At 33.2% G+C, this 24933-nt stretch overlaps 5 protein-coding genes across 12 annotated transcripts in view; 4 read left to right on the forward strand and 1 right to left on the reverse strand.

The window, feature by feature from the left end:
* Positions 1-24933, reverse strand: part of LOC127062712 (uncharacterized) — a 136459-nt gene that overhangs the window by 75263 nt on the left and 36263 nt on the right. The window lies entirely within an intron of this gene.
* On the forward strand, positions 434-2223 carry LOC127062177 (odorant receptor 13a-like). Its single transcript, XM_050989927.1, has 6 exons — positions 434-633; positions 852-1305; positions 1445-1544; positions 1614-1733; positions 1880-2035; positions 2110-2223. The coding sequence occupies exons 1-6, from the start codon at positions 477-479 to the stop codon at positions 2173-2175; spliced, it is 1053 nt and encodes a 350-aa protein (XP_050845884.1). The 5' UTR covers positions 434-476; the 3' UTR covers positions 2176-2223.
* LOC127062732 (odorant receptor 13a-like) lies at positions 2681-5007 on the forward strand. Its single transcript, XM_050991420.1, has 7 exons — positions 2681-2793; positions 2999-3268; positions 3536-3986; positions 4104-4203; positions 4286-4405; positions 4491-4646; positions 4739-5007. The coding sequence occupies exons 1-7, from the start codon at positions 2778-2780 to the stop codon at positions 4790-4792; spliced, it is 1167 nt and encodes a 388-aa protein (XP_050847377.1). The 5' UTR covers positions 2681-2777; the 3' UTR covers positions 4793-5007.
* On the forward strand, positions 5183-23089 carry LOC127062727 (odorant receptor 13a-like). Of its 3 annotated transcripts, none has more exons than XM_050991413.1 (7): positions 5183-5362; positions 5764-6033; positions 6394-6847; positions 6905-7004; positions 7232-7354; positions 22638-22793; positions 22914-23089. In XM_050991413.1, exons 1-7 carry the CDS (start codon positions 5347-5349, stop codon positions 22974-22976), a joined length of 1182 nt encoding a protein of 393 aa, XP_050847370.1. In that variant the 5' UTR covers positions 5183-5346; the 3' UTR covers positions 22977-23089. The 3 variants fall into 3 exon arrangements, with proteins under 3 accessions (XP_050847370.1, XP_050847371.1, XP_050847369.1); XM_050991414.1 differs by lacking the exons at positions 7232-7354; positions 22638-22793; positions 22914-23089 and adding exons at positions 11728-11850; positions 11928-12083; positions 12205-12293; XM_050991412.1 differs by lacking the exons at positions 22638-22793; positions 22914-23089 and adding exons at positions 7433-7588; positions 7709-7856.
* On the forward strand, positions 14832-17770 carry LOC127062728 (odorant receptor 13a-like). Its single transcript, XM_050991415.1, has 7 exons — positions 14832-15085; positions 15487-15756; positions 16091-16541; positions 16655-16754; positions 17001-17123; positions 17201-17356; positions 17476-17770. Exons 1-7 carry the CDS (start codon positions 15070-15072, stop codon positions 17536-17538), a joined length of 1179 nt encoding a protein of 392 aa, XP_050847372.1. The 5' UTR covers positions 14832-15069; the 3' UTR covers positions 17539-17770.

Consider the following 24933-nt stretch of genomic DNA (forward strand, 5'->3'; position numbering starts at 1 on the left):
CGTAGTAAAGATATTAACACGAAATTTTCTTAGTAGCATGTATGACACGGTACAAGTTCTTACAGAGCATGCGCTAGAAAGGAATAGCTTCAAACAGAAACGAACTCAGGTGGGATCAGTTTTCGATACGTCGCTGTGAGGAAAGCCGACGCATGGATGTGAATCGAGGTATAATCGATTACTGAACGAATAATAAATGATAACAGTATTCTAAAAAAAAAATAAAAAAATTTGTAATTGAACCGGTTATTCGAGCAAATCAATTAGATTTTATCAAATCATTCATTAGAATTTATCATTTTAATTTATATACGATTAAACCTACTAATACTTTGTCGATCGGTCAACATGCTAAAGTTTCGTACGTGGATTACATTTGTGGCTGGAATCGTTATACTATGAAGATATTGGGGATCTGGCCGAAAGAAAGGAAAATCAATGAAACGTCGAGTTACTTGGTCCTTCTACCGCTTAGCATGATGTTACTAATCATCAACATACCGCAAACGATAGATCTCTACAACGTATGGGGTGATATCGACTTGATCGTCGAAAACTTGTCTCTGGGAAATGTAACTGTCTTAATAGCGGTCTTGAAGACGGCTATCTTTTGGTTCAGTGGAGAATGTAATTAAACGTCTAATTATAATAAATTATTTCATTAAATTTCCACGTTCGCTCCTATGAAACTAATCGATCGGTGTATACAAAAAATTTGTTTTCTAATTCTCTCATACATACAAAATTTTGTTAATTAATTTCTTTGATGAATTTTTGGATTATACAAAAAAAAAAAGAAAGAAAATCGAATCGATAGATTTATCATCTTTCAATGTATTATATTGCTCAAGCTATTAGTGTTCTACTATCTGATATGGAAGTGGATCGACAAGAAACGAATACCGAGGAAGAAGCGAGAAGAATGATGAGGATCGCGAAAATTTGCAGAAGAATATCCATTGGATGTACTTTAACCTATTACGTAATAATTATTCTTTTCGTCATTCTGCATCTTCTATTAATTCGTTACATCGGTCGTATTCTCATAATACGATCGTATTTCCCGTACAACGTACAATCCGCACCGAACTACGAACTAACAATTTTCGCTCAAACATTGGCTGCGTGGTGCGTAGGCGGAGTTTACACGTCGGTGGACACTTTTGTCGCTACTTTGGTGTTCCATGTATGCGGACAACTTAAAAATTTGAAACAACGTTTGCGCGATTTGCGTTGTGAAAAAGACAATGAAGAATTTTACGTTAAAATTGCTCAAATCGTTAAGAAGCACGATTCGCTGAACAGGTACTTTCTTAAAAAAAAAAAAAAGAAATAAAAGAAAGAAAAAAAGGAAAGAAATTTTTTTTATAATTCATTTATATAAAATTTAATAATACAGACTGTAACGACTTTCTGATCGTTTCTTCTTGATTTTCTTTTTCAGATTCGTCAACACGATAGAAAATAATTTCAACGAAATGTTACTCTTGCAAATGGTCGGTTGCACCGTGCAACTTTGCGTTACGTGTTTCCTAGCGCTTTTGGTTAGATTCCGAATAAATTACTTAGAAAATTTATCATAACGAATTAAACTATCTCGATGATTATTTTAGGCTCTTGGAGGAAATAATGGTATAATATTAGTTCAAATAACGTTCTTCGCATTTTACATAGCATATATTTTGCTTCAAATCTATTTGTATTGTTACATCGGCGAGGAACTTATTTCAGAGGTAAATAATTCGATATTAACGATAACAATAATAATAACGATAATGATTCGATAACTATTTTTTTTTTTTACATCTTTTTTACGTTCTTGTTTTCTTTTTTCGGATGCTGCAAACGAATCGGATAATGCAAACTTTTGACGTTACAGAGCATAGGAATTATGGACGCTGCGTACGAATGTAAATGGTACCATTTATCACCTAACGAAGCTAGATTACTTATGATAATAATGATTCGAGCAAAAGTACCACTTTCCATAACCGCAGGAAAATTTTGTTCGTTCAGTCATAAACTTTTTTGCAACGTAAGTAAAGGTATCACATAGTTGTTTACGTAATTTATCAAGAAAAATAACTACTCGTGATATATCTATCGCAGATTTTAAGAACGTCGATGAGTTACTTGTCGGTACTCCATGCTATGAATATCGGAAATACGGAATAAAATTCTTCTGTGCATAAAAATGTATTGCATTTTGTTAAACAGTAAAAATATAGGTCAAACAATTTTACTACTTACTATTTATTCTAACGATTCTTGTCAACGCAATACACCAAGATGTATTTATCGAATTTTCTTGTGAAATTTTCTTGTTTTATCGATTACTATTCTAAAACTATAAACACTCGATATATTTAATGTTGGTAACTCGATGCATCGTCGGTAACGTGTGATGTCTCTTCAAATCTTAGAGCAACATAACCGTTAGAGTTAGAACGAGCAAGCAGCAAGCGGCTTTGAAAGTATTACCACAGAGGGATCTGTTCAAGACGACCGTGCAAATAGTTATAGCATCGAAACAAGAAAATACATACATTTTCTATAAATAAATTTAGCGGAAGAAAACATAATAATTGAAAAGAAATCACACGAAATTAGCAATATTAAGAATGAAAACTACTTGAGAAATTAATATGATTAATTGTCTAGTGTATATAGATAACGGTAACAGATTAGTATAGAGCATGCGCTAGAAAAGACACTTCAAACAGAAACGAACTAAGAATTATCAGTTCCCGATAGGTCGCTGTAACGGAAACCTATACATGGATTTGACTCGAGGTATAACGGAGGACAAATTTATATGTACATATATATACATTAAAAAAAAAAAGAGAGAGAAAGAGAGAGAGAGAAAAAAAGAAAAAAGAATTGGATAAAATTTATCGTCGATCATTACTGATCATTAATTTCATCAAATCATTTGATAAAATCGTTATCTTAATTTCATAAATTGATACTTTATCGATCGGTCAATGTGCCAAAGTTTCCTACGTGGATTATATTTACGGATGGAATCGTCACATTATGAAGATATTCGGGATCTGGCCAGAAGAAAGAAAATACAATCGAGCATCGAGCTACGTGGTTCTAATACCGCTCACCATGATGTTACTGTTCCTTGGGATACCACAAACGATAGATCTCTATTTCATATGGGGTGATATCGACTTGATCGCTGAAAACTTGTCACTGGGAAACATGACCGTCTTACTCGCGATCTTGAAGACGATTATCTTTTGGTTCAGTGGAAGATGTAATTAATGTTAAATTTTAATTATTAGTATATTTTATTTTATTTTATATATACATACTATATTTTACTGAATTTTAATCATTGCATTTCTACGAGACTAATATTTTTATTTTTCTATATTCTTCATTTTTCTATTTTTTCTTTTAACTCGTTCGTAACAAACCTTCATTTTATTCCGATTTTTTCTTTTTTTGTTTTTTACATCTGAAATAAAAATTTTTGTACATCTAAAAATATATTTTCTTTCAATGAATTATATTACTCAAGCCATTAGTGTTCTACTGTCAAATATGGAAGAAGATCGAAAAAATGCGAAAAGCAAGGAGGAAGCGAAAAGAATGACCAACATTGCCAAAATTTGCAGACACGTATCTCTCGCGTGTATTATCACAAGTAAAATACTTATTATTCTTTTCGTTATTCTACATTTTATTCTAGTTCGTTTCGTCGGCCGTACTCTCATATTGCGCTCTTATTTTCCGTACGACATACAACCTACGCCGATTTACGAGCTGACCGTATTCGCTCAAACGGTGGCTGCGTACTGCACAAGCGGGACTTACACTACCGTAGATACTTTTGTGGTTACTTTAATATTTCACGTGTGCGGACAATATGAAAATTTGAAACAACGCCTACGTAATTTGCCCTCTCAAAGAGGTAACGACTTCAAAGCGGAACTCTCTCAAATCGTTAAAAAACACGATTCTTTAAACAGGTATACGTTTGTAAATTTCATCTCTCATTATACATATTAATGTTTTATAAAACTTTGCAATAAATCTATGGTTTCTAGTTATTTCCAATCAATATTCTACGAATGCTTATATTGTAGATTCGCCGACACGATCGAGGGACAATTTAACGATATGCTACTATTGCAAATGCTCGGTTGTACGATACAACTTTGCGTCACATGCTTTCTAGTGATATTGGTGAGATTCCAGATAAAGTTTAATAGATAATTTTCAAAGAGAAATGTATACGAGTAAAAGTATATCAATGATCGTTCCATAGTCCATCGGAAGAAATAACGAAATGATTTTAATTCAACTGACTTTCTTTGTAACCTTTATAACATACATCTTGCTACAAATATATTTATATTGTTATACAGGCGAGAAACTTCTTTCCGAGGTAATTGATTTTATTTTTTTACGTTTTTTCTTAAAAATTGATAAGACGATTAAAATAATTATATTACGATAATTCGATGTTACAGAGCAAAGGAATCACCGATGCCGTTTACGAATGTCCGTGGTACGATTTATCGCCAAACGAAGCTAGATCGCTCATGATAATAATGTTACGAGCACGAATCCCATTGCACATAACAGCTGGCAAATTTTGTCCATTTAGTCATAACCTTTTTAGCAACGTAAGTAACGAAGCCCACAATATTTAAATATGGGATTAAAAAAAATAATTTGTTAACAAAAATACATATATAAATGCATATATATATCGTAGATTCTAAAAACATCGATGAGTTACTTGTCGGTACTCTACGCGACGAATTCGTAAATACGGAATGAAATGTGCAAATGTATTTAAATATATTATTAAACGTTCAACATTAGTAATGTAATGCAAACCACACTTTCATTCATCGTTGTTAGAAAATAATTCATTTTATTTTATTAAACCGGTCAGGATCTTTAATATTTATCAATTGCATCATTTTTACGTGCTGACAAATTAATTCCCATTCGATGTTTGAATTTTATCAATATCAAATACTAGCTGTTGTTAGATATTGGTGATATCGACGATGCGTGTCGGTAAGTTAACATACTCTAGTGGTAGCTAAACTCATGATAGAATAACCAAGGGAGTTATGGCATGCAAGCCATATAGGAAATCGCTTAGGGTGTCCATCGATAGAGGGATCTTCCAGGAAACTCGTCCCTAAAAGGTATCTGTGTCTATAGAAAAAAACGGTCATTATCGTAACTGCATTCCTGAGCGATTTAACAGAGCATGCGCTCCACGCATTATTCGAGAAAAACGTCATGCAAAATATGAAAGAAACGAACAAAAGAATCAGTTCTTGATACGACGTTGTCACAAGAACCAACATGAACGTTGGTCGAGGTAGAGATCGCTTAAACATTTTCCATTTCAATTCTCAACCATTCTTAACAATTTATCAATCAATTTATCCATAATTTACATTTTTCTTCAACTACGTTCACTTTTTAAAAATGTCACGATAACGATTGCTACAATAATTGATCATAATCTTGCAACGACGAATTTCTAAAGTGCATTTCGTGCATATAATTTCTCCTCCCCCCTCTCCCACGCCCCTCGAATGGGATCCTAAATCCTCTCAGAATTGAATAATTTATCATATTGATCCGTACGTTGGGGTCACGCGATCGTGACCAACGGATATATGATTCACCATAATTCTTATATATTTTCAAAATTATTGCACGCTTAATACCTGCAATCTAATACGATTATACTAACGCGTACTATGTTAACGAAAGTTTGGCAAGTGGAATATGCTTGCGGATGGAATTTCTACACCATGAAATTCATTGGGATTTGGCCAGAGGAAAGAAGCTTCGATCGAATCTCGAGCTACAAAGTGTTAATAGGGATTGCATTCATCATCTTGTTCTGCACCTTACCTCAATCGATAATGATATATCTCCATCGAGACGACTTCGACATGGTTATGGAAAACCTATCTCTGGACAACATGAATGGAACGATCGCATTCATAAAGATGACATGCTTCTGGTCCAGCGGAGGACGTAAATACAATCAATTTATTTCAATCTACTTATATTTTATTTCATTCTATGTAAATTTATTTTACATAAACCAACTTATTTTAGATTCGTTAGTATTAATTAATTAATATTTCATTTTATTCGACACAAAATACGCTTGTCCTTGCATAATCGAAATATTCGATTTTGCTCGCGTATAGTTTATAATTCATATAGTTGAATAATTAATAGAATATAATTATGCATGCACCAATATAATTTCTTTTTCAAAAGTATGAAAAAAATAATAGTTATAAGAGGGTAAAAAACAAACGATCGTACGAAATTTAATATTTGTTCTCATATTTTTATATTGATTTTTATCTATCATTTCCTTCAAAGATATCAAGGATCTTCTTACCGCAATGGGGGAAGACTGGAAGGAAGTGACAACGAAGGAAGACGAAAAAAAAATGATGAAACAAGCGAAATTTAGTAGGAATTTAGCTACGAGAGCAATCGCTTTCTCTTACTTTCTTATCGCGGTTTACACTACGACAAGATGTTTATCGATGCGTACCGACCGTAGTCTTCTACTTCTCCCGGCCTATTTTCCGTACGAGACAATGACGAGTCCAATATTCGAATTAACGTTCATTTGTCAAATAATTGGTTTGGTTTATTATACCACAGCGTACACAGCAGTGGATACTTTTCTAGCCATGTTGATCCTTCACGTGTGTGAACAACTTTCGAGACTACGAAACGATCTGATCTATTTGAACAGCAATACGAAAGAACACGACTTTCAAATGCAATTAAATTACATCGTGGAAAGGCACAACGATTTGAACAGGTAATTAAATAAGGATTTCAAAAATTGCCACATTCTAATGAAATCATTTCTTCAAAGATTCGTCGATACGATAGAAAAACGATTCAACGTAATGCTACTCTTCGAAATACTTGGTTGCACCTTGCAATTGTGCATGGAATGTTTTCACGGACTTATGGTAAAATTACGAAACAATAAATTTGTGCATCTATCTTCCTTTGAATTTTTGTGCGGGTAGTCAGCAAATATCAGCTTCTTCTAAATCCTGTATCTTCGTTACGACTCTATTAAATATAATAATTATTAACGAGTTATTAACGACACAAATTTATCTGCGTCTACTAAAAAATTCAAAGTATTTACAATCGATCGATTGCAAAATATCTACACGCGTACGAATTTCAGTTAATGGTCGATGATGGAGAAAAAATGCCCCTACTAGAGATCTTCTTTTTTACTTTTTACATCGTCTACGTTCTACTTCAATTATACCTCTACTGCTACGTCGGAGAAAAACTTTGGTTCGAGGTGGACGAAACGTTAATGATTACGCAACGTCGTCGAAAAAAAAATACAAAGTTATCAAATCAAAACTTATTTTTTCAGAGTAGCGAACTTGCTCGTGCCGCTTACGAATGTAAATGGTACGAATTATTACCGAACGAGGCTCGAACCCTATTATTGATAATCCATCGATCACGATCACCTTTGCGTCTCACGGCAGGCAAATTCTGTATTTTGAATCACGAACTTTACAGCACCGTAAGTAACTACCATCGAGTGACTACAAAGTAAACAAATTTTGTTTAGTACAACTAAGTAAAAACAAATACTAATCGTAGGTAATAAAAACGATCTATAAGTTGAATGTATCGTTTACAGGTTTTGAAAACATCGATGAGCTATCTGTCTGTTTTGCGTGCAACAATGACGAAGAACGAATAACACATTCGAATTAATTCATAAATTACTACAATATTTTAACATTTAATATATTCGAACAAAAAACATTGAAATTATACGATATTTTGTCCGTCGTTTCATTCGGGGATTCATTAAATCATAATCCTGGCAAATTTTGTACACATTTTTTAATCCTCGTTCTATCGTATGCGCAATAAAATTTAATGAATTAATTTTTTCAAGAATTAATACGTTTTTGGCATATATGGTCAATAAGATCGATCATTTATTAAAACGATCGAGGTTTCCACGTCGCAGAAAGACAGTACACGAGTTTGCGTCTGAAAGACCACGAAAGAACAAAAGAGGGGTGAGAAAAGCTAAACGAGCGAGAAAGAGAGAACGAAAAAAAAATAAACTTTAAAGACATTTCTGTTAAGCGTAGGTTGCACGATTTCACCGAGTATACGACGTAAAGTTGGGAATAACATTTTTATTCTCATTCCCTTCCCACCGCCGCCACCTTTCTTCTACCATTTTTACCATATTTTTACCCTCGGACTACGTTTCGTTCAGAACCGTTAATACATTTTTAACAACTTCAACTTCGGTTCGTCATGATATTCTGAATGACTAAGTGCACCTAATACTACTCGACGCATGCATGATTAATAAAGAAGAACCAATGAAGCTAGCAATTAGGGCGATCTCAGTCGAGCTATAGGTTCATCGAATATTCTAAAGACGTAGTTAAGATATCTCCTCCGATAAAGCTCGAAAATACGAGCGCGATAAGCCCTATAATTTTATACGCGGATTACATTTGTAACTAGAAACATTACCCTATGAAAATATCGAGTATCTGGTCAGAGGAAAGAAAATCGAATGGAATTATCGAGTTAATTTGTTCATTCTATCAAAAACACCATTTCCGTAGTACACGTACGTCTATTTAAAATTAATTTCTCTTCATGATTTACTTTTAAGCAATCTGATTTCTAGTTATTTCTAATCGATTTTCAACAAATATTTCTTGCAGATTCGCCGATACGATCGAAGAATAATTTAATAACACGTTAGTGTTGCGAATGATCGACTATAACGTACAAGTTGGCATTATATGCCTTCTGGTGATATTAGTTAGATTCCAAACAGACTGTAATAATTATTTTTATGGAGAAATGTATACGGGTAAAATTATATCCATGATCGTTCTACAGTGCATCGGAAGAAGCAATAAAATGATTTTAATTCAACTAACTTTCGAGTACGACTATTTTTACACGTAAAAGCTGGCAAATTCCATTCATTTGGTCATAATCTATTTAGCAAGGTAAGTAAGGTCAAAATTTAAGTATAAGATAAAAAAAAATAATTGGTTACCAAAAATACATTTACACACGCATATCACAAATTCTACAAACGTCGACGAATCGATTGTCGAAACTCTGCGCGATTAATATCGCAAATACGGAATTAAATGAGCAAATATATTTGACTGTACTATCAAGCGTTCAACAATAGTAACGTAATGCAAAGAACATTTTAATTCATCGTTGTTAGAAAATAATTAATTTCAATTTATTAAATCGATTACGCTTTTTAATATTTTTCAATTGCATCATTTTCCTCACGATGTTCTCGCATTGTCCTGTTAAAATAATTCCTGTTCAATGATTAAATTTTATCAATATCAAATGCTAGCTTTTGTTAGACACTGGTGATATCGACAATGCTTGTCGGTAAGTTAACATACTCCAATGATAGCTAAACTGATATAAAGTGACCACGGGAGTTATGTCACGCAAATCATATAGCAAATCGCTTAGGGTGCCCATCGATAGAGGGATCTTTCAGGAAACTCGTCCCTAAAAGATATCTGTGTCTATAGAAAAAACGGTCATTATCGTAACAGCGTTCCTGAGTGATTTCACAGAGCATGCGCCCAGCGCATTATTCGAGAAAAATATCATGCAAAATGTGAAAGAAACGAACAAAAGAATCAGTTCTTGATACGACGTTCTCACAAGAACCAACATGAACGTTGGTCGAGGTAGAGATCGCTTAAACATTTTCTATATCAATTCTCCACCATTCTTAACAATCTATCAATCAATTTATCCATAATTTACATTTTTCTTTAACTACGTTCACTTTTTAAAATTGTCACGATAACGATTGCTACAATAATTGATCATAATCTTGCAACGACGAAATTCTAAAGTGCATATCGTGTATATAATTTCCTTTCCACCCTCTCCTTCTCTCGTCCCTCTTTCTCCCACCCTCTCCCTATACCCTCACACCTTGAATGAGATCCTAAATCCTCTCAGAATTGAATAATTTATCATATTGATCCGTACGTTGGGGTCACGCGATCGTGACCGACGGATATATGATTCACCATAATTCCTATATATTTCCAAAATTATTGCACCCTTAATACCTGCAATCTAATACGATTATACTAACGCGTACTATGTTAACGAAAGTTTGGCAAGTGGAATACGCTTGCGGATGGAACTTATACACCATGAAATTCATTGGGATTTGGCCAGAGGAAAGAAGCTTCGATCGAATCTCGAGCTACAAAGTGTTAATAGGGATTGCATTCATCTTTTTCTGCGCCTTACCTCAATCGATCATGATATATGTCCATCGAGATGACTTCGACATGGTTATGGAAACCCTATCTGTGGACAACATGAATGGAACGATCTCGATCATAAAGATGATATGCTTCTGGTCCAGCGGAGCACGTAAATACGATCAATTTATTTCAATCTCTCTATAATTTTATTGCAATTTAAAGAAACACTTTTTTTGAAATTTCTCGATATTTTAATAATTCATATATCATTCTTCAAAATGCACTTGTCATAATCGAAATATACGATTTTATTCGTGTCTACATTATAATTATACAAGATTATGAAAGAGTATAATTATACAAGATCCAAGTAATAATTTGTTTCAAAGACGTAACAAAAAGTAATTATAAATCTTTAAAAATATAAACGATCATTCGATGTTTAATTTTTTTACTCAGATTTTTATATTCATTTTTATTTGTCGTATCGATTGAAGAAATGAAGGATCTTCTCTCCGCAATGGAGGAAGACTGGAAGGAAGTAACAAGGAAAGAAGATGAAAAGAAAATGATGAAGCAAGCGAAATTCAGTAGGATTTTAGCTTCGAGTGCAAGCTTTATTTGTTACGCTCTAATGGGAGTTTATGCTGTGAAAAGATTTCTAACGATGCGTACCGAGGGTCGCCTTCTATTTCTCTCGGCATACTTTCCATACGAGACAATGACAAGTCCGAAATTCGAATTCACGATCCTTGGTCAAATGATTGGTTTGGTATATTATACCACGGCGTATACAACAGTGGACACTTTTGTAGCCATGTTGATTCTCCACGTATGCGGACAACTTTCGAGACTACAAAACGAACTGATCGATTTGAATTCCAGTACGAGAAAGGACTTTCAGGTTAAGTTAAGTTACATCGTCAAGAGGCACGAACATTTGAACAGGTAATTATTCAAGATGTTAATAATTATAATACAATTATCAATATCCTGATACTAATAATTGTAATATATAATAATACCGTAACGTGATGGATTATATGGAAATTTTTTCAAAGATTCGTCGACACGATAGAGGACCGATTCAACGTAATGCTCCTTTTCCAAATACTTGGCTGTACCTTTCAATTGTGCATCGAATGTTTCCAAGGACTTCTGGTAAAATTCCACGAAACGCAAGGATTCGTCTTGCGCGTCTATTTATCTCTGAATTTTTTAGCAGATCGTCAGCCAAGTACAAACTTTTTGCAGATCTTGTAGAATCGCTACTCCGTACTATATAATAATTTTTTTAATTAACGCATACTTCGTTAGTAGCGCGTTAATTTCTCTGCATCTACTAAAAAATTCAAAACACTTACGAATGATCAATTACATCAAATATCTACACGAGTACAAATTTCAGTTAATGGTCGATGATGGAGAACAAATGCCCGTATTAGAACTCTTCTTTTTTGCTTTTTACATCATTTATGTTCTACTTCAATTATATCTCTACTGCTACGTCGGTGAACAACTTTGGTCCGAGGTGGACGAAACATTAATGATTAAAAAATGTCTCCGAAATGAAATACGAAACTACCGAATAAAAATCTGTCCTTTCAGAGTACCGAAGTTGCTCGTGCCGCATACGAATGTGAATGGTACGAATTACTACCGAACGAGGCTAGATCACTGATTTTGATAATCCGTCGATCGCGATCACCTTTGCGCCTGACAGCTGGCAAATTCTGTATTTTCAATCATGAACTTTACAGCAGCGTAAGTGATCCCTCGAGTCGATACAAAATAAACGGCTTTTTTTCTATACCTGAATATATAAAAAATTATAGGTACTAAAAATCGAGTCACGTGGATTGAATTACTTTTTTTCTTTTTACAGGTTTTGAAGACATCAATGGGTTATTTATCTGTTTTGCGTGCGACAATCATGAAGGATGAATAATATTTTAGAATCAATTATAAATTGCTATGTTACTCTAGAATTGAATATTTTCAAAAAAAAAAAGTAATATTTAGATTATATTTAATTCGTAGTTTAATTAGAAAATTTATTAAATCATAATCCAGACAAATTTTGTATATATTTTCTCACTGAATGAATTTTTTCAAGAATCAATACGCTTGCGCCATATGGGAGCAATAAGCTCGATGATAAAAACAATTTTGTGTTCAGATTGTAAAAAAGCTCATATACTTGTAATTTTATAATCTGAAAAAATAGTTGTCTGTGGAGTTTCGTGAAAGAATAATCAATTTTGGATAATAAAAACTCTTAGGCTATCTTATATTTCTATTATAACGATGGAGGCCAATCACTCATATCGTTTTAAAATCTACTTTGCAATATGTCAATAGATCGAGTTTGTTAATAATTCTGAAATGTTCCATTTTACAGTACATAAATGATATTTATATACGAATGATGCAAGTTGACATCGAACTGAACAAAATATCTGTTTACTGATCACGCGTTATACGAGATTACAATTACGCATTACACCTGAAAAATTCTGACTCTACAATCGTAAACTTTCCAGCAAAGTAAGAAAAAAAAAATGTCTACAACTTATCGATCTTTATAAATTTCAAATAAATTTTCAAATCCTAAGAAATTCATCCTGAATATATCATTTCAGTAATTTAATCAAATTCGCAATATATCTTTACAAGAAAAAATGAATTTAAAACGTATACGACGAAAGCGTAGAATAAGAATAAACTTACAATGATTATAACAAATAAATAACAATATATTATTATAAAGATTAATGATATTTTTGAAATAATAGCTAGGCAGTAGGAGAACAGCAGTATGTATTTCTAAAAATGAAATATCCGTCACGAAACTTTTCAATTCCTCCCCTAAGTAATAATCCACATTTTCTCGTTAAATAAAACGAACTAACGTCCCTATTAAGAAATGAGTAAGTGAATCAACATTTCCAGACGTAAATAAAATATCTATAAGCCGTATCGTATTTATTACGGACGAAGTTTCTACGTCAGAGAAAGAAAATGAGCGCGTTTGCGTCTAAGAGACAACGAAAGAAGAGAGGAGGGGTGGGAAAAGGTAAAAGAGCGAAAAAGAGAGAATGATAAAATGAGTAAATTTTAAGGTCATCTCTGCTAAGCATAGGGTGCACGAGTTCAACGACTATGCGACATAAAGTTGGAGATAATATTTTCGTTCTCACTCTTGTCCCATCACCTCCTCTTTTGTCCTTCCATTTCTATCATATTTTTTACCCTCGGACAACGTTTCGTTCAGAACCGTTAATACATTTTTTAACAGCTTCGACTTCGATTCGTCATAATGTTCTGAATGCGTAAGTGCATCCAACACTACTCGACGCATGCATGATTAATAAGGAAGAACCAATGAAGCTATCAATTAGGGCGATCTCAGTCGAGCTATAGGTTCATCGAATATTCTAAAGACGACGCTAAGACATCTCCTCCGATAAGGCTCGAAAATACGCGCGCGATACGCTCTAAAGTTTCATACGCGTATTACATTTGTAACTGGAAACGTTATGCTACGAAAATATAGAGTATCTGGTCGAAGGAAAAAAAAACGAATGAAACATCGAGTTAATTTATTCATTCTATCAAAAACACGATTTCTGTAACACAGGTACATTCACTTAAAATCAATTTCTCTTTATGATTTATTTTTAAGAAAATTTGCAATAAAACTATAAATTCCAGTTATTTCTAATCAATTTTCAACAAATATTTTTTACAGATTAGCCGATACGATCGAGGAACTATTCAATGACACGTTAGTGTTGCGAATGCTCGACTGTAACGTACAAGTTCTTTCTCAAATTTTCTGGTGGTATTGGTGAGATTCCAGACAAGCTTTGATATATTATTTTCATAGAGAAATGTATACGAGTAAAAGTATATCCATGATCGTTCCATAGTGCATCGGAAGAAATAATGACATGATTATGATTCAACTAACTTTCGAGCACGAATATCCTTACACGTAACAGCTAGCAAATTCCGTCCATGCAATCATAATCTTTTTAGCAGGGTAAGTAACGATATCGTCAAAATTTAAGAATGAGATAAAAAATAATAATTCGTTATCAAAATTACTTTTAAACGAACACACCAACACAGACATCAAAGATTCTGAAAACATCGATAATACTCTGCTCGTTGAATATCGTAAATAGCGAAATTAAATGTGGAAATGCATTTAAATGTATTACCAAGCGTTCAACAATATTAATGTAACGCAAAGAACCCTTTAATCCACCGATACCAGAACGTAATTAATTTTATTTTATTAAGTCGGTCACGCTTTTTAATATTTATGAATCTTTATTATTTCATCATTTTCACGTCGTGACAAAATAATTCCCGTTCAATGTTCGAATTTTATCAATATCGAATGCTAGCTTTTGTTACATATTGGTGATATCGACGATGCGTGTCGGTAAGTTAACATACTCCAGTGGTAGCTAAACTTATGATAGAATAACCAAGGGAGTTATGGCACGCAAGCCATAGAGGAAATCGCTTAGGGTGTCCATCGATAGAGGGATCTTTCAGGAAACTCGTCCCTAAAAGGTATCTGTGTCTATAGAAAAAAACGGTCATTATCGTAACTGCATTCCTGAGCGATTTAACAGAGCATGCGCTCCACGCATTATTCGAGAAAAACGTCATGCAAAATATGAAAGAAACGAACAAAAGAATCAGTTCTTGATACGACGTTGTCACAAGAACCAACATGAACGTTGGTCGAGGTAGAGATCGCTTAAACATTTTCCATTTCAATTCTCAACCATTCTTAACAATTTATCAATCAATTTATCCATAATTTACATTTTTCTTCAACTACGTTCACTTTTTGAAAATGTCACGATAACGATTGCTACAATAATTGATCATAATCTTGCAACGACGAATTTCTAAAGTGCATTTCGTGCATATAATTTCTCCTCCTCCCTCTCCCACGCCCCTCGAATGGGATCTTAAATCTTCTCAGAATTGAATAATGTATCATATTGATCCGTTTGTTGTGGTCACGCGATCGTGACCGACGAATATGTGATTCACGATAATCCCTATATATTTCCAAAATTATTGCACCCTTAATACCTGCAATCTAATACGATTATACTAACGCGTACTATGTTAACGAAAGTTTGGCAAGTGGAATACGCTTGCGGATGGAACTTATACACCATGAAATTCATTGGGATTTGGCCAGAGGAAAGAAGCTTCGATCGAATCTCGAGCTACAAAGTGTTAATAGGAATTGCATTCATCATCTTGTTCTGCACATTACCTCAATCGATAATGCTATGTCTCGATCGAGACGACTTCGACATGGTTATGGAAAACTTATCTGTGGACAACATGAACGGAACGATAGCATTCATAAAGATGATATGCTTCTGGTCCAGCGGAGGACGTAAATACATTTAATTTATTTCAATCTCTCTATAACTTTACCTGAATTTAAACGACCACTTTTTGAGATTTCTTCACATTTTAATAATTTACATTTCGTTCTTCAAAAAACACAATCGTCATAATCGAAATATTCCATTTTATTCGTATATACATTACAATTATAGAAGATTATAAAAGAGTATAATTATACAAGTACCAAGTAATAATAGAATTTTTTTCAAAAAATATAACAAAAAGTAATTATAAACATTTAAAAGTATAAACGATCATTCGATGTTTAATTTTTTTACTCAGATTTTTATATTCATTTTTATTTGTCGTATCGATTAAAGAAATGAAGGATCTTCTCTCCGCAATGGAGGAAGACTGGAAGGAAATACCAACGAAAGAAGATGAAAAGAAAATGATGAAGCAGGCGAAATTCAGTAGGATTTTAGCTACGAGAGCAACCTTTATTTGTTACGCTCTTATCGCGGTTTATGCTGTGAAAAGATGTTTATCGATGCGTACCGACGGTCGTCTTCTATTTCTCTCGTCATATTTTCCATACGAGACAATGACGAGTCCGATATTCGAATTGACCTTCATCTGTCAAGTAATTGGTTCGGTTTATTATACCACGGCGTATACAACAGTGGATACTTTTCTAGCCATGTTGATCCTTCACGTGTGCGAACAACTTTCGAGACTACAAAACGAACTGATCGATTTGAATTCCAGTACGAGAAAGGATTTTCAGATTAAGTTAAGTTACATCGTCAAGAGGCACGAACATTTGAACAGGTAATTATTCAAGATGTTAATAATTATAATACAATTACCAATATCCTGCTACTAATAATTGTAATATATAATAATACCGTAACGTGATGGATTATACGGAAATTTTTCCAAAGATTCGTCGACACGATAGAGGACCGATTCAACGTAATGCTCCTTTTCCAAATACTTGGCTGTACCTTTCAATTGTGCATCGAATGTTTCCAAGGACTTCTGGTAAAATTCCACGAAACGCAAGGATTCGTCTTGCGCGTCTATTTATCTCTGAATTTTTTAGCAGATCGTCAGCCAAGTACAAACTTTTTGCAGATCTTGTAGAATCGCTACTTCATACTATATAATAATTTTTTTAATTAACGCATACTTCGTTAATAGCACGCCAATTTCTCTGGATCTACTAAAAAAATTCAGAGCACTTGGAACTGATCAATTGTAAAATATTTACGATATTACGAATTTCAGTTAATGGCCGGAGAAGTTGAAGAAATGCCGTTAGTAGAGATCTTCTTCTTCGGTTTTTATATATTCTACGTTCTACTTCAACTATACCTTTACTGCTACGTCGGTGAAAGACTTTGGTCCGAGGTGGACGAAACATTAATGGTTAAAAAATGTCCTCGAAATAAAATACGAAACTACCGAATAAAAATCTATCCTTTCAGAGTACCGAAGTTGCTCGTGCCGCATACGAATGTAAATGGTACGATTTACTACCGAACGAGGCTAGATCACTGATTTTGATAATCCGTCGATCGCGATCTCCTTTGCGTCTGACAGCTGGCAAATTCTGTACTTTCAATCATGAACTTTACAGCAGCGTAAGTGATCCCTCGAGTCGATACAAAATAAATGGCTTTTTTCTATACCTGAATATATAAAAAATTGTAGGTACTAAAAATCGAGTCACGTGGATTGAATTATTTTTTTCTTTTTGCAGGTTTTGAAGACATCAATGGGTTATTTATCTGTTTTGCGTGCGACAATCATAAAGGATGAATAATATTTTAGAATCAATTATAAATTGCTATGTTACCCTAGAATCGAATATTTTCCAAAAAATTATATTTTGATTATACTTTGCTCGTAGTTTAATTCAAGAATTTATTAAATCATAATCCTGACAAATTTTGTATATATTTTTTCACTGAATGAATTCTTTCAATTTATAATCTGAAAAAATAATTGTCTGTGGAGTTTAGTGAAAGAATAATTGATTTTGGATAATAAAAACTCTCGAAATACTTATATTTCTATAATAACGATCGAAGCAGATCACTGATATCTTTATATTAATAAATAAAGTTTATTAATAATTCTGAAATGTTCAATATTACAGTATACAGATGGTATATATATGCGAGTGATGCAACTTGTCATCCTACGAGGCAAAATATTTCTTTAGCGATCATGCGTTATACGAAATTGCCCTTACGCATTACAGCTGAAAAATTCTGACCCTGATCACAAACTTTCCAGCGAAGTAAGAGAAAAAAATTTGTAGAACTTATCGATCTTTATAGATTTTAAATAAATTCTACATGTTAACAAATCCATCCTGAATATATCATTTTAGTATATTAATCAAACTCAAAAAACATAAAACAACAGTAAACCTACAATGACTGTAACAAACAAGTAACAATATATTCTTTTTTTTACAAAATCTAGTGATACTTTTAAAATAATACTTAAACGAACAATAGAAAAGGCCAACAACAATAGTATATATTTCTGAAAATGAGATATCCGTCACGAAACTTTTCAATTTCTCCCCCAAATAATAATCCATATTTTCTCGATAAATAAAACGAACAACCGTCCCTATTAAGAAATGAGTAAGTGAATCAACATCTCCAGACGTAAATAAAATATCTATAAGCCGTATCGTATATACTACGGACGAAGTTTCTACGTCGGAGAAAGAAAATGAGCGCGTTTGCGTCTAAGAGACAACGAAAGAAGAGAGGAGGGGTGGGAAAAGGTAAAAGAGCGAAAAAGAGAGAATGATAAAATGAGTAAATTTTAAGGTCATCTCTGCTAAGCATAGGGTGCACGAGTTCAACGACTATGCGACATAAAGTTGGAGATAATATTTTCGTTCTCACTCCTGTCCCATCACCTCCTCTTTTGTCCTTCCATTTCTATCATATTTTTTACCCTCGGACAACGTTTCGTTCAGAACCGTTAATACATTTTTTAACAGCTTCGACTTCGATTCGTCATAATGTTCTGAATGCGTAAGTGCAACCAACACTACTCGACATATGCATGCATGATTAATAAGGAAGAACCAATGAAGCTATCAATTAGGGCGATCTCAGTCGAGCTATAGGTTCATCGAATATTCTGAAGACATAGCTAAGACATCTCCTCCGATAAAGCTCGAAAATACGCGTGCGATACGCTCTAAAGTTTTCTACGCGTATTACATTCGTAACTGAATACGTTAAGCTATAAAAATATCGAGTACGTGGTAGAAGGAAAAAAAAGCGAATGGAACATAGAGTTAATTTATTCATTCTGTCAAATACATTGTGCGATTTCTGTAACAGAGGTACATCTACTTAAAATCAATTTTTCTTTATGATTCATTTTGAAAAAATTTTGTGATATATTTATGATTTCTAGTTATTTCTAATTGATTTTCTAAACATATTTTTTTGCAGATTCATCGATATGATGGAAAAATAATTTAATGAGACAAATGCTCTATCATTCGATATAAATTTGGATTATATACCAGATGTTTTTGGTAAGATTTTAAATAAATTATTGAAAAGATTATTACGCATTACCCTGTATCTATAATTATTTTAGACCTTTCGAGGAAACGATAGAACTCTGATCCGAATGTTCTTCTTCGGACCCTATTGGATTTTATTTTATTTATTATAGATTTATTTAATATACATTTCTATTATATTAATATAAAATCTATTTGTATTGTTATATATATCTATTATATAGACGAGGAACTCATTCCAGAGGTTAATTAATTGCCCTCTTCTATATTCTTCTCAAAAAAAAAAAAAAAATAAAGAAAGAAAGAAAGAAAGAAACGATTAAGAATATGGTTGATTGTAGACAGCATAGGAATTATCGATGCGGTATAGTAGCATCGATGATGTAATTTACAACCTAATCGAACTAAATTTCTATTACGTTTGGAACAAGAGTACCTTTGTAGATACCTGATTTACATTTTGTCCATTCGGATACAAACTTTGAAAAGATGTAACAATATTATACCGTTTTTATACATTTAATTAAAAAGAAATAGTCCATTATGATATATGTCGCGGAGTTTTTCAACGAGTTACTTGCCCTAACACGTCGCACAATGTGCAAATATAAATATATTATCGAACATTGAACAGTACAAGTGCAAGTAATTTTTCCAACACATCGTGTTAAAAAATAATTATTTCCACTTTAATTTGACCCCATTACGTATTTTCCAAAATTATCGATTGCAATACAATGCTCCACAAAATTGATCTCATAAAATATTCAATTTTATCAACATCGAAAAAGTTTGTTAGATACATATTTGCGATGTCACGCGTGTCGGTAAGTTAACATACTCTAATGTATCAGTTAGATCAATGATAGACTATGACCATGAGAGTTACGACACGCAAGACAGACAGAGGATCGCTTAAAGCGACCAACGACAGAGGGATCTATTCAGGACACTGATCCCTAAAAGATTTTTGCGTTATATGAAAAGATACTGAAAATTTGATAAAATAGAATATAAAGCTTTCTGAAGTTAAAGCATTTCATCTACTATTATTTTAAACGTATCATAAAAATTTAACTCTGTTTAATCAATTACAAATAATCTAGACAATCGTTCTCATCTCTTAGCAAAACAATGCGATTTCATAGAGCATGCGCCTGACGCATGATTCGAGAAAGATATATGCGGAATGCGAAAAAAACGAACAAAGGAATCAGTTCCTGATAGAACGTTGTCACAAGACCAACATGAAAGTTAGCGGAGGTACAGACCGATAGAACATTTTTCACTCGCTGTATTTCTTAATCGATCTTAACAATTTATCTTTATCCTTTTCAATTTTATTCAAGTATCGTTAATTATTATAAAATCGCGATCATAACGATCGATACAATAATTAATCGAAAACTTGCGTCGATGAATTTTTTCTGAAATGCATATAGCGAATATAATTTATTTTTTCTCTCCCTCTCTCTCTCTCCTTCTCGCCCCCTTAAATAGAATCATAGATCTTCTCAGATTTGAATAATATATCATATTGTCGATGCGTCATAGTCACGCGATCGTGACCAACCGATATATGATTCACGATAATTTCTATATATCTCCGAAATTATTGCACGCTTAATATCTGCAATCTAATGCGATTATACTAAAGCGTCCTATGTTAACACAAGTTCGGCAAGTGGAGTACGCTTGTGGATGGAACATATACACGATGAAATTCATGGGAATTTGGCCAGAGGAAAGAAGCTTCGATCGAATTTCGAGCTACAAAGTGTTAATAGGGATTACCTTCGTCTTTTTGTTCTGCACCATACCTCAATACACGCTGCTCTATATCAACCGAAGTGACTTCGACTTGGTTATGGAAAATCTATCCGTGGACAACATTAACGGAACGATCTCATTCTTGAAGATGATATTCTTCTGGTCTAGCGGAGGACGTAAATATATTTCATTTATTTCAACCCTCTATAACGTTATATTCGTTTAAAGGTGCACGCTTTTATATTTCCATATTTCTCAAATTTTTTAACTAACATTTTTAATATGAAATTTACATTGGCGACATACATACGCGAAATTTTTATTTCAACGGAATATTATATTCGGTATAGCGTCGTTATATCAGTAAAAGTAATATCAGTAAAAATATGAACTACAATTTTTATTAAAAATATTACCAAAAAATAAAGTTACAGAGGGTTAACGAAAAAACTATTAGAACTATATACGGACGACAATCCCACTATTTTCTCACTTAATCTCAATTTTCACGCGCTCATTTCTATCTACCTTTCATCATCAAAGAAATAAAGGATCTTCTAACAGCGATGGAGAAAGACTGGGAGGAAGTGAACAGGATGGAAGATAAGGATAAAATGATGAAATACGCGAAATACAGCAGGATTCTATCCACGAAAGTAAACGCTTTCTGTTACTCTCTTATCGCGATTTATGCTACGACAAGATGTTTATCGATGCGTACCGAAGGTCGTCTTTATTTTTTCCCCTCGTATTTTCCATTCGAAACAATGACCAGTCCACTGTTCGAATTCAAGTTCATTGGTCAAACGATAGGTGCGATTTATTATTCAGTAACGTACACAGCAGTGGATACTTTCCTGGCCATGTTGATCCTTCACGTGTGCGGACAACTTTCAAGGCTACGAAACGATCTGATCCACTTGAATACCGACCCGAGAAAAAACTTTCAAATGCAATTAAACTACATCGTGGAAAGACACAATCATTTGAACAGGTAATTAAATAAGTAATAAATAATAATTTAAAAATGCGATATTGTAATGAAATAATTTCTTCAAAGATTCGTCGATACGATAGAGAGACGGTTCAACGTAATGCTACTCTTTCAAATACTTGGTTGCACCTTGCAATTGTGCATGGAATGTTTTCACGGACTTATGGTAAAATTACGAAACAATAAATTGTGCATCTATCTTCCTTTGAATTTTTGTGCAGGTAGTCAGCAAATATAAGCTTCTCCTAAATCATATATCTTCGTTACGACTCTATTAAATATAATAATTATTAACGAGTTATTAACGACACAAATTTATCTGCGTCTACTAAAAAATTCAAATTACTTACAATCGATCGATTGCAAAATATCTACACGCGTACGAATTTCAGTTAATGGTCGATGATGGTGAAAAAATGCCCCTACTAGAGATCTTCTTTTTTACCTTTTACATCGCCTACGTTCTACTTCAATTATACCTCTACTGCTACGTCGGAGAAAAACTTTGGTTCGAGGTGGACGAAACGTTAATGATTAAGCAACGTCGACGAAAAAAAATACGAAGTTATCAAATCAAAACTTATTTTTTCAGAGTAGCGAACTTGCTCGTGCCGCTTACGAATGTAAATGGTACGAATTATTACCGAACGAGGCTCGAACCCTACTATTGATAATCCATCGATCACGATCACCTTTGCGTCTCACGGCAGGCAAATTCTGTATTTTGAATCACGAACTTTACAGCTCCGTAAGTATTTACCATCGATTGACTACAAAGTAAACAACTTTTGTATACTATAACTAAGTCAAAACAAATACTAATCGAAGGTAATAAAAACGATCTATAAGTTCAATGTATCGTTTACAGGTTTTGAAAACATCGATGAGCTATCTGTCTGTTTTGCGTGCAACAATAACGAAGGACGAATAATACATTCGATTTAATTCATAATTCAGTAGTGTAGCATTGAATATATTCGAACAAAAAATATCGAAGTTATACGACGTTATATTTGTTACTTCATTCGAGAATTCATTAAATCATAATCCTAAAGAATTTTGCATATACTTTTTTGTCGATACTCCGCCGTATGTGTAATGAATTTTAATTAAATTTGTCAAGAATTAATACAAGAATCAGTTTGAAGAATAAGTTTTTGGCGTACAGGAGCAACGAGCTCGATCATTTATTAAATCGTATCATAAATTCGATCGAAATTTCCACGTCGGAGAAAGAAAATGCATGCATTAGCGTTTAAAAGGCCACGTAACAAAACAGGGGGAGTGGGAAGAGGTAAAAAGAGAGGGAGAGAATAAAAAATGAGTCAATTTTAAAGATATCTCCGTTAAGAGTAGGTTGCGCGAGTTCAACGACTATGCGATATAAAATTGGAGATATTTTCGTTCCCACTCCTCTCCCACCGTATACTTCTTCATTCTCCTATTACTAACGCATTTTTTACCCTCGGACGAAGTTTCACTCAGAACCGTTAATACATTTTTTAACAGCTCCAACTCCGATTTGTTATAATGTTCTCAATGCGTAAGTGCACGCAAGACTATTTGACGCATGCATGATTAATAAACAAGAACCAATGAAGCTAGCAATTAGGGCAACCTCAATCGGGCTATAGGTTCATCGAATATTCTGAAGATATAGATAAGACATCTCCGATGAAGCTCGAAAATACGCGTGCGATACGCTCTAAAGTTTTATACGCGTATTACATTTGTAACTGAATACGTTACGCTATGAAAATATCGAGTACTTGGTCGAAAGAAAAAAAATCAAATGGAACATAAAGTTAATTTATTCATTCACGATTCTGTAACAGAGGTACATCTACTTAAAATCAATTTCTCTTTATTACCCATTTTTAAGAAATTCTGTGATATATTTATGATTTCTAGTTACTTCTAATCGATTTTCCATACATATTTTTTGCAGATTCGTCGATATGATGGAAAAATAATTTAATGAGACAAATGCTCTATCATTCGATATAAATTTGGATTATATACCAGAAGTTTTTGGTAAGATTTTAAATAAATTATTGAAAAGATTATTACGAATTAAGCTGTATCTATAATTATTTTAGACCTTTCGAGGAAACGATAGAACTCTGATCCGAATGTTCTTCTTCGGACTCTATTAGATTTTATTTTATTTATTATAGATTTATTTAATATACATTGCTATTATATCAATATAAAATCTATTTGTATTGTTATATAGACGAGAAATTCATTCCAGAGGTTAATTAATTTCCCTCTTCTATATTCTTCTCAAAAAAAAAAAAAAAAAAAAAAATAAAGAAAGAAAGAAATAATTAAGAGTATGGTTGATTGTAGCGAGCATAGGAATATCGATGCGGTATAGTAGCATCGATGATATAATTTACAACCTAAACGAACTAAATGTCTATCACGTTTCAAACAAGACTACCTGACTTACATTTTGTCCATTCGGATACAAACTTTGAAAATGTAACAATATTATGTTGTTTTTATACATTTAATAAAAAAGAAATAGTCCATTATGATATATGTCGCGGAGTTTTTCAACGAGTTACTTGCCCTAACACGTCGCACAATGTGCAAATATAAATATATTATCGAACATTGAACAGTACAAGTGCAAGTAATTTTTCCAACACATCGTGTTAAAAAATAATTATTTCCACTTTAATTTGACCCCATTACGTATTTTCCAAAATTATCGATTGCAATACAATGCTCCACAAAATTGATCTCATAAAATATTCAATTTTATCAACATCGAAAAAGTTTGTTAGATACATATTTGCGATGTCACGCGTGTCGGTAAGTTAACATACTCTAATGTATCAGTTAGATCAATGATAGACTATGACCATGAGAGTTACGAC

This window comes from Vespula vulgaris, chromosome 3 (assembly GCF_905475345.1).
Source record: "Vespula vulgaris chromosome 3, iyVesVulg1.1, whole genome shotgun sequence".
Lineage (NCBI taxonomy): Eukaryota > Metazoa > Arthropoda > Insecta > Hymenoptera > Vespidae > Vespula > Vespula vulgaris.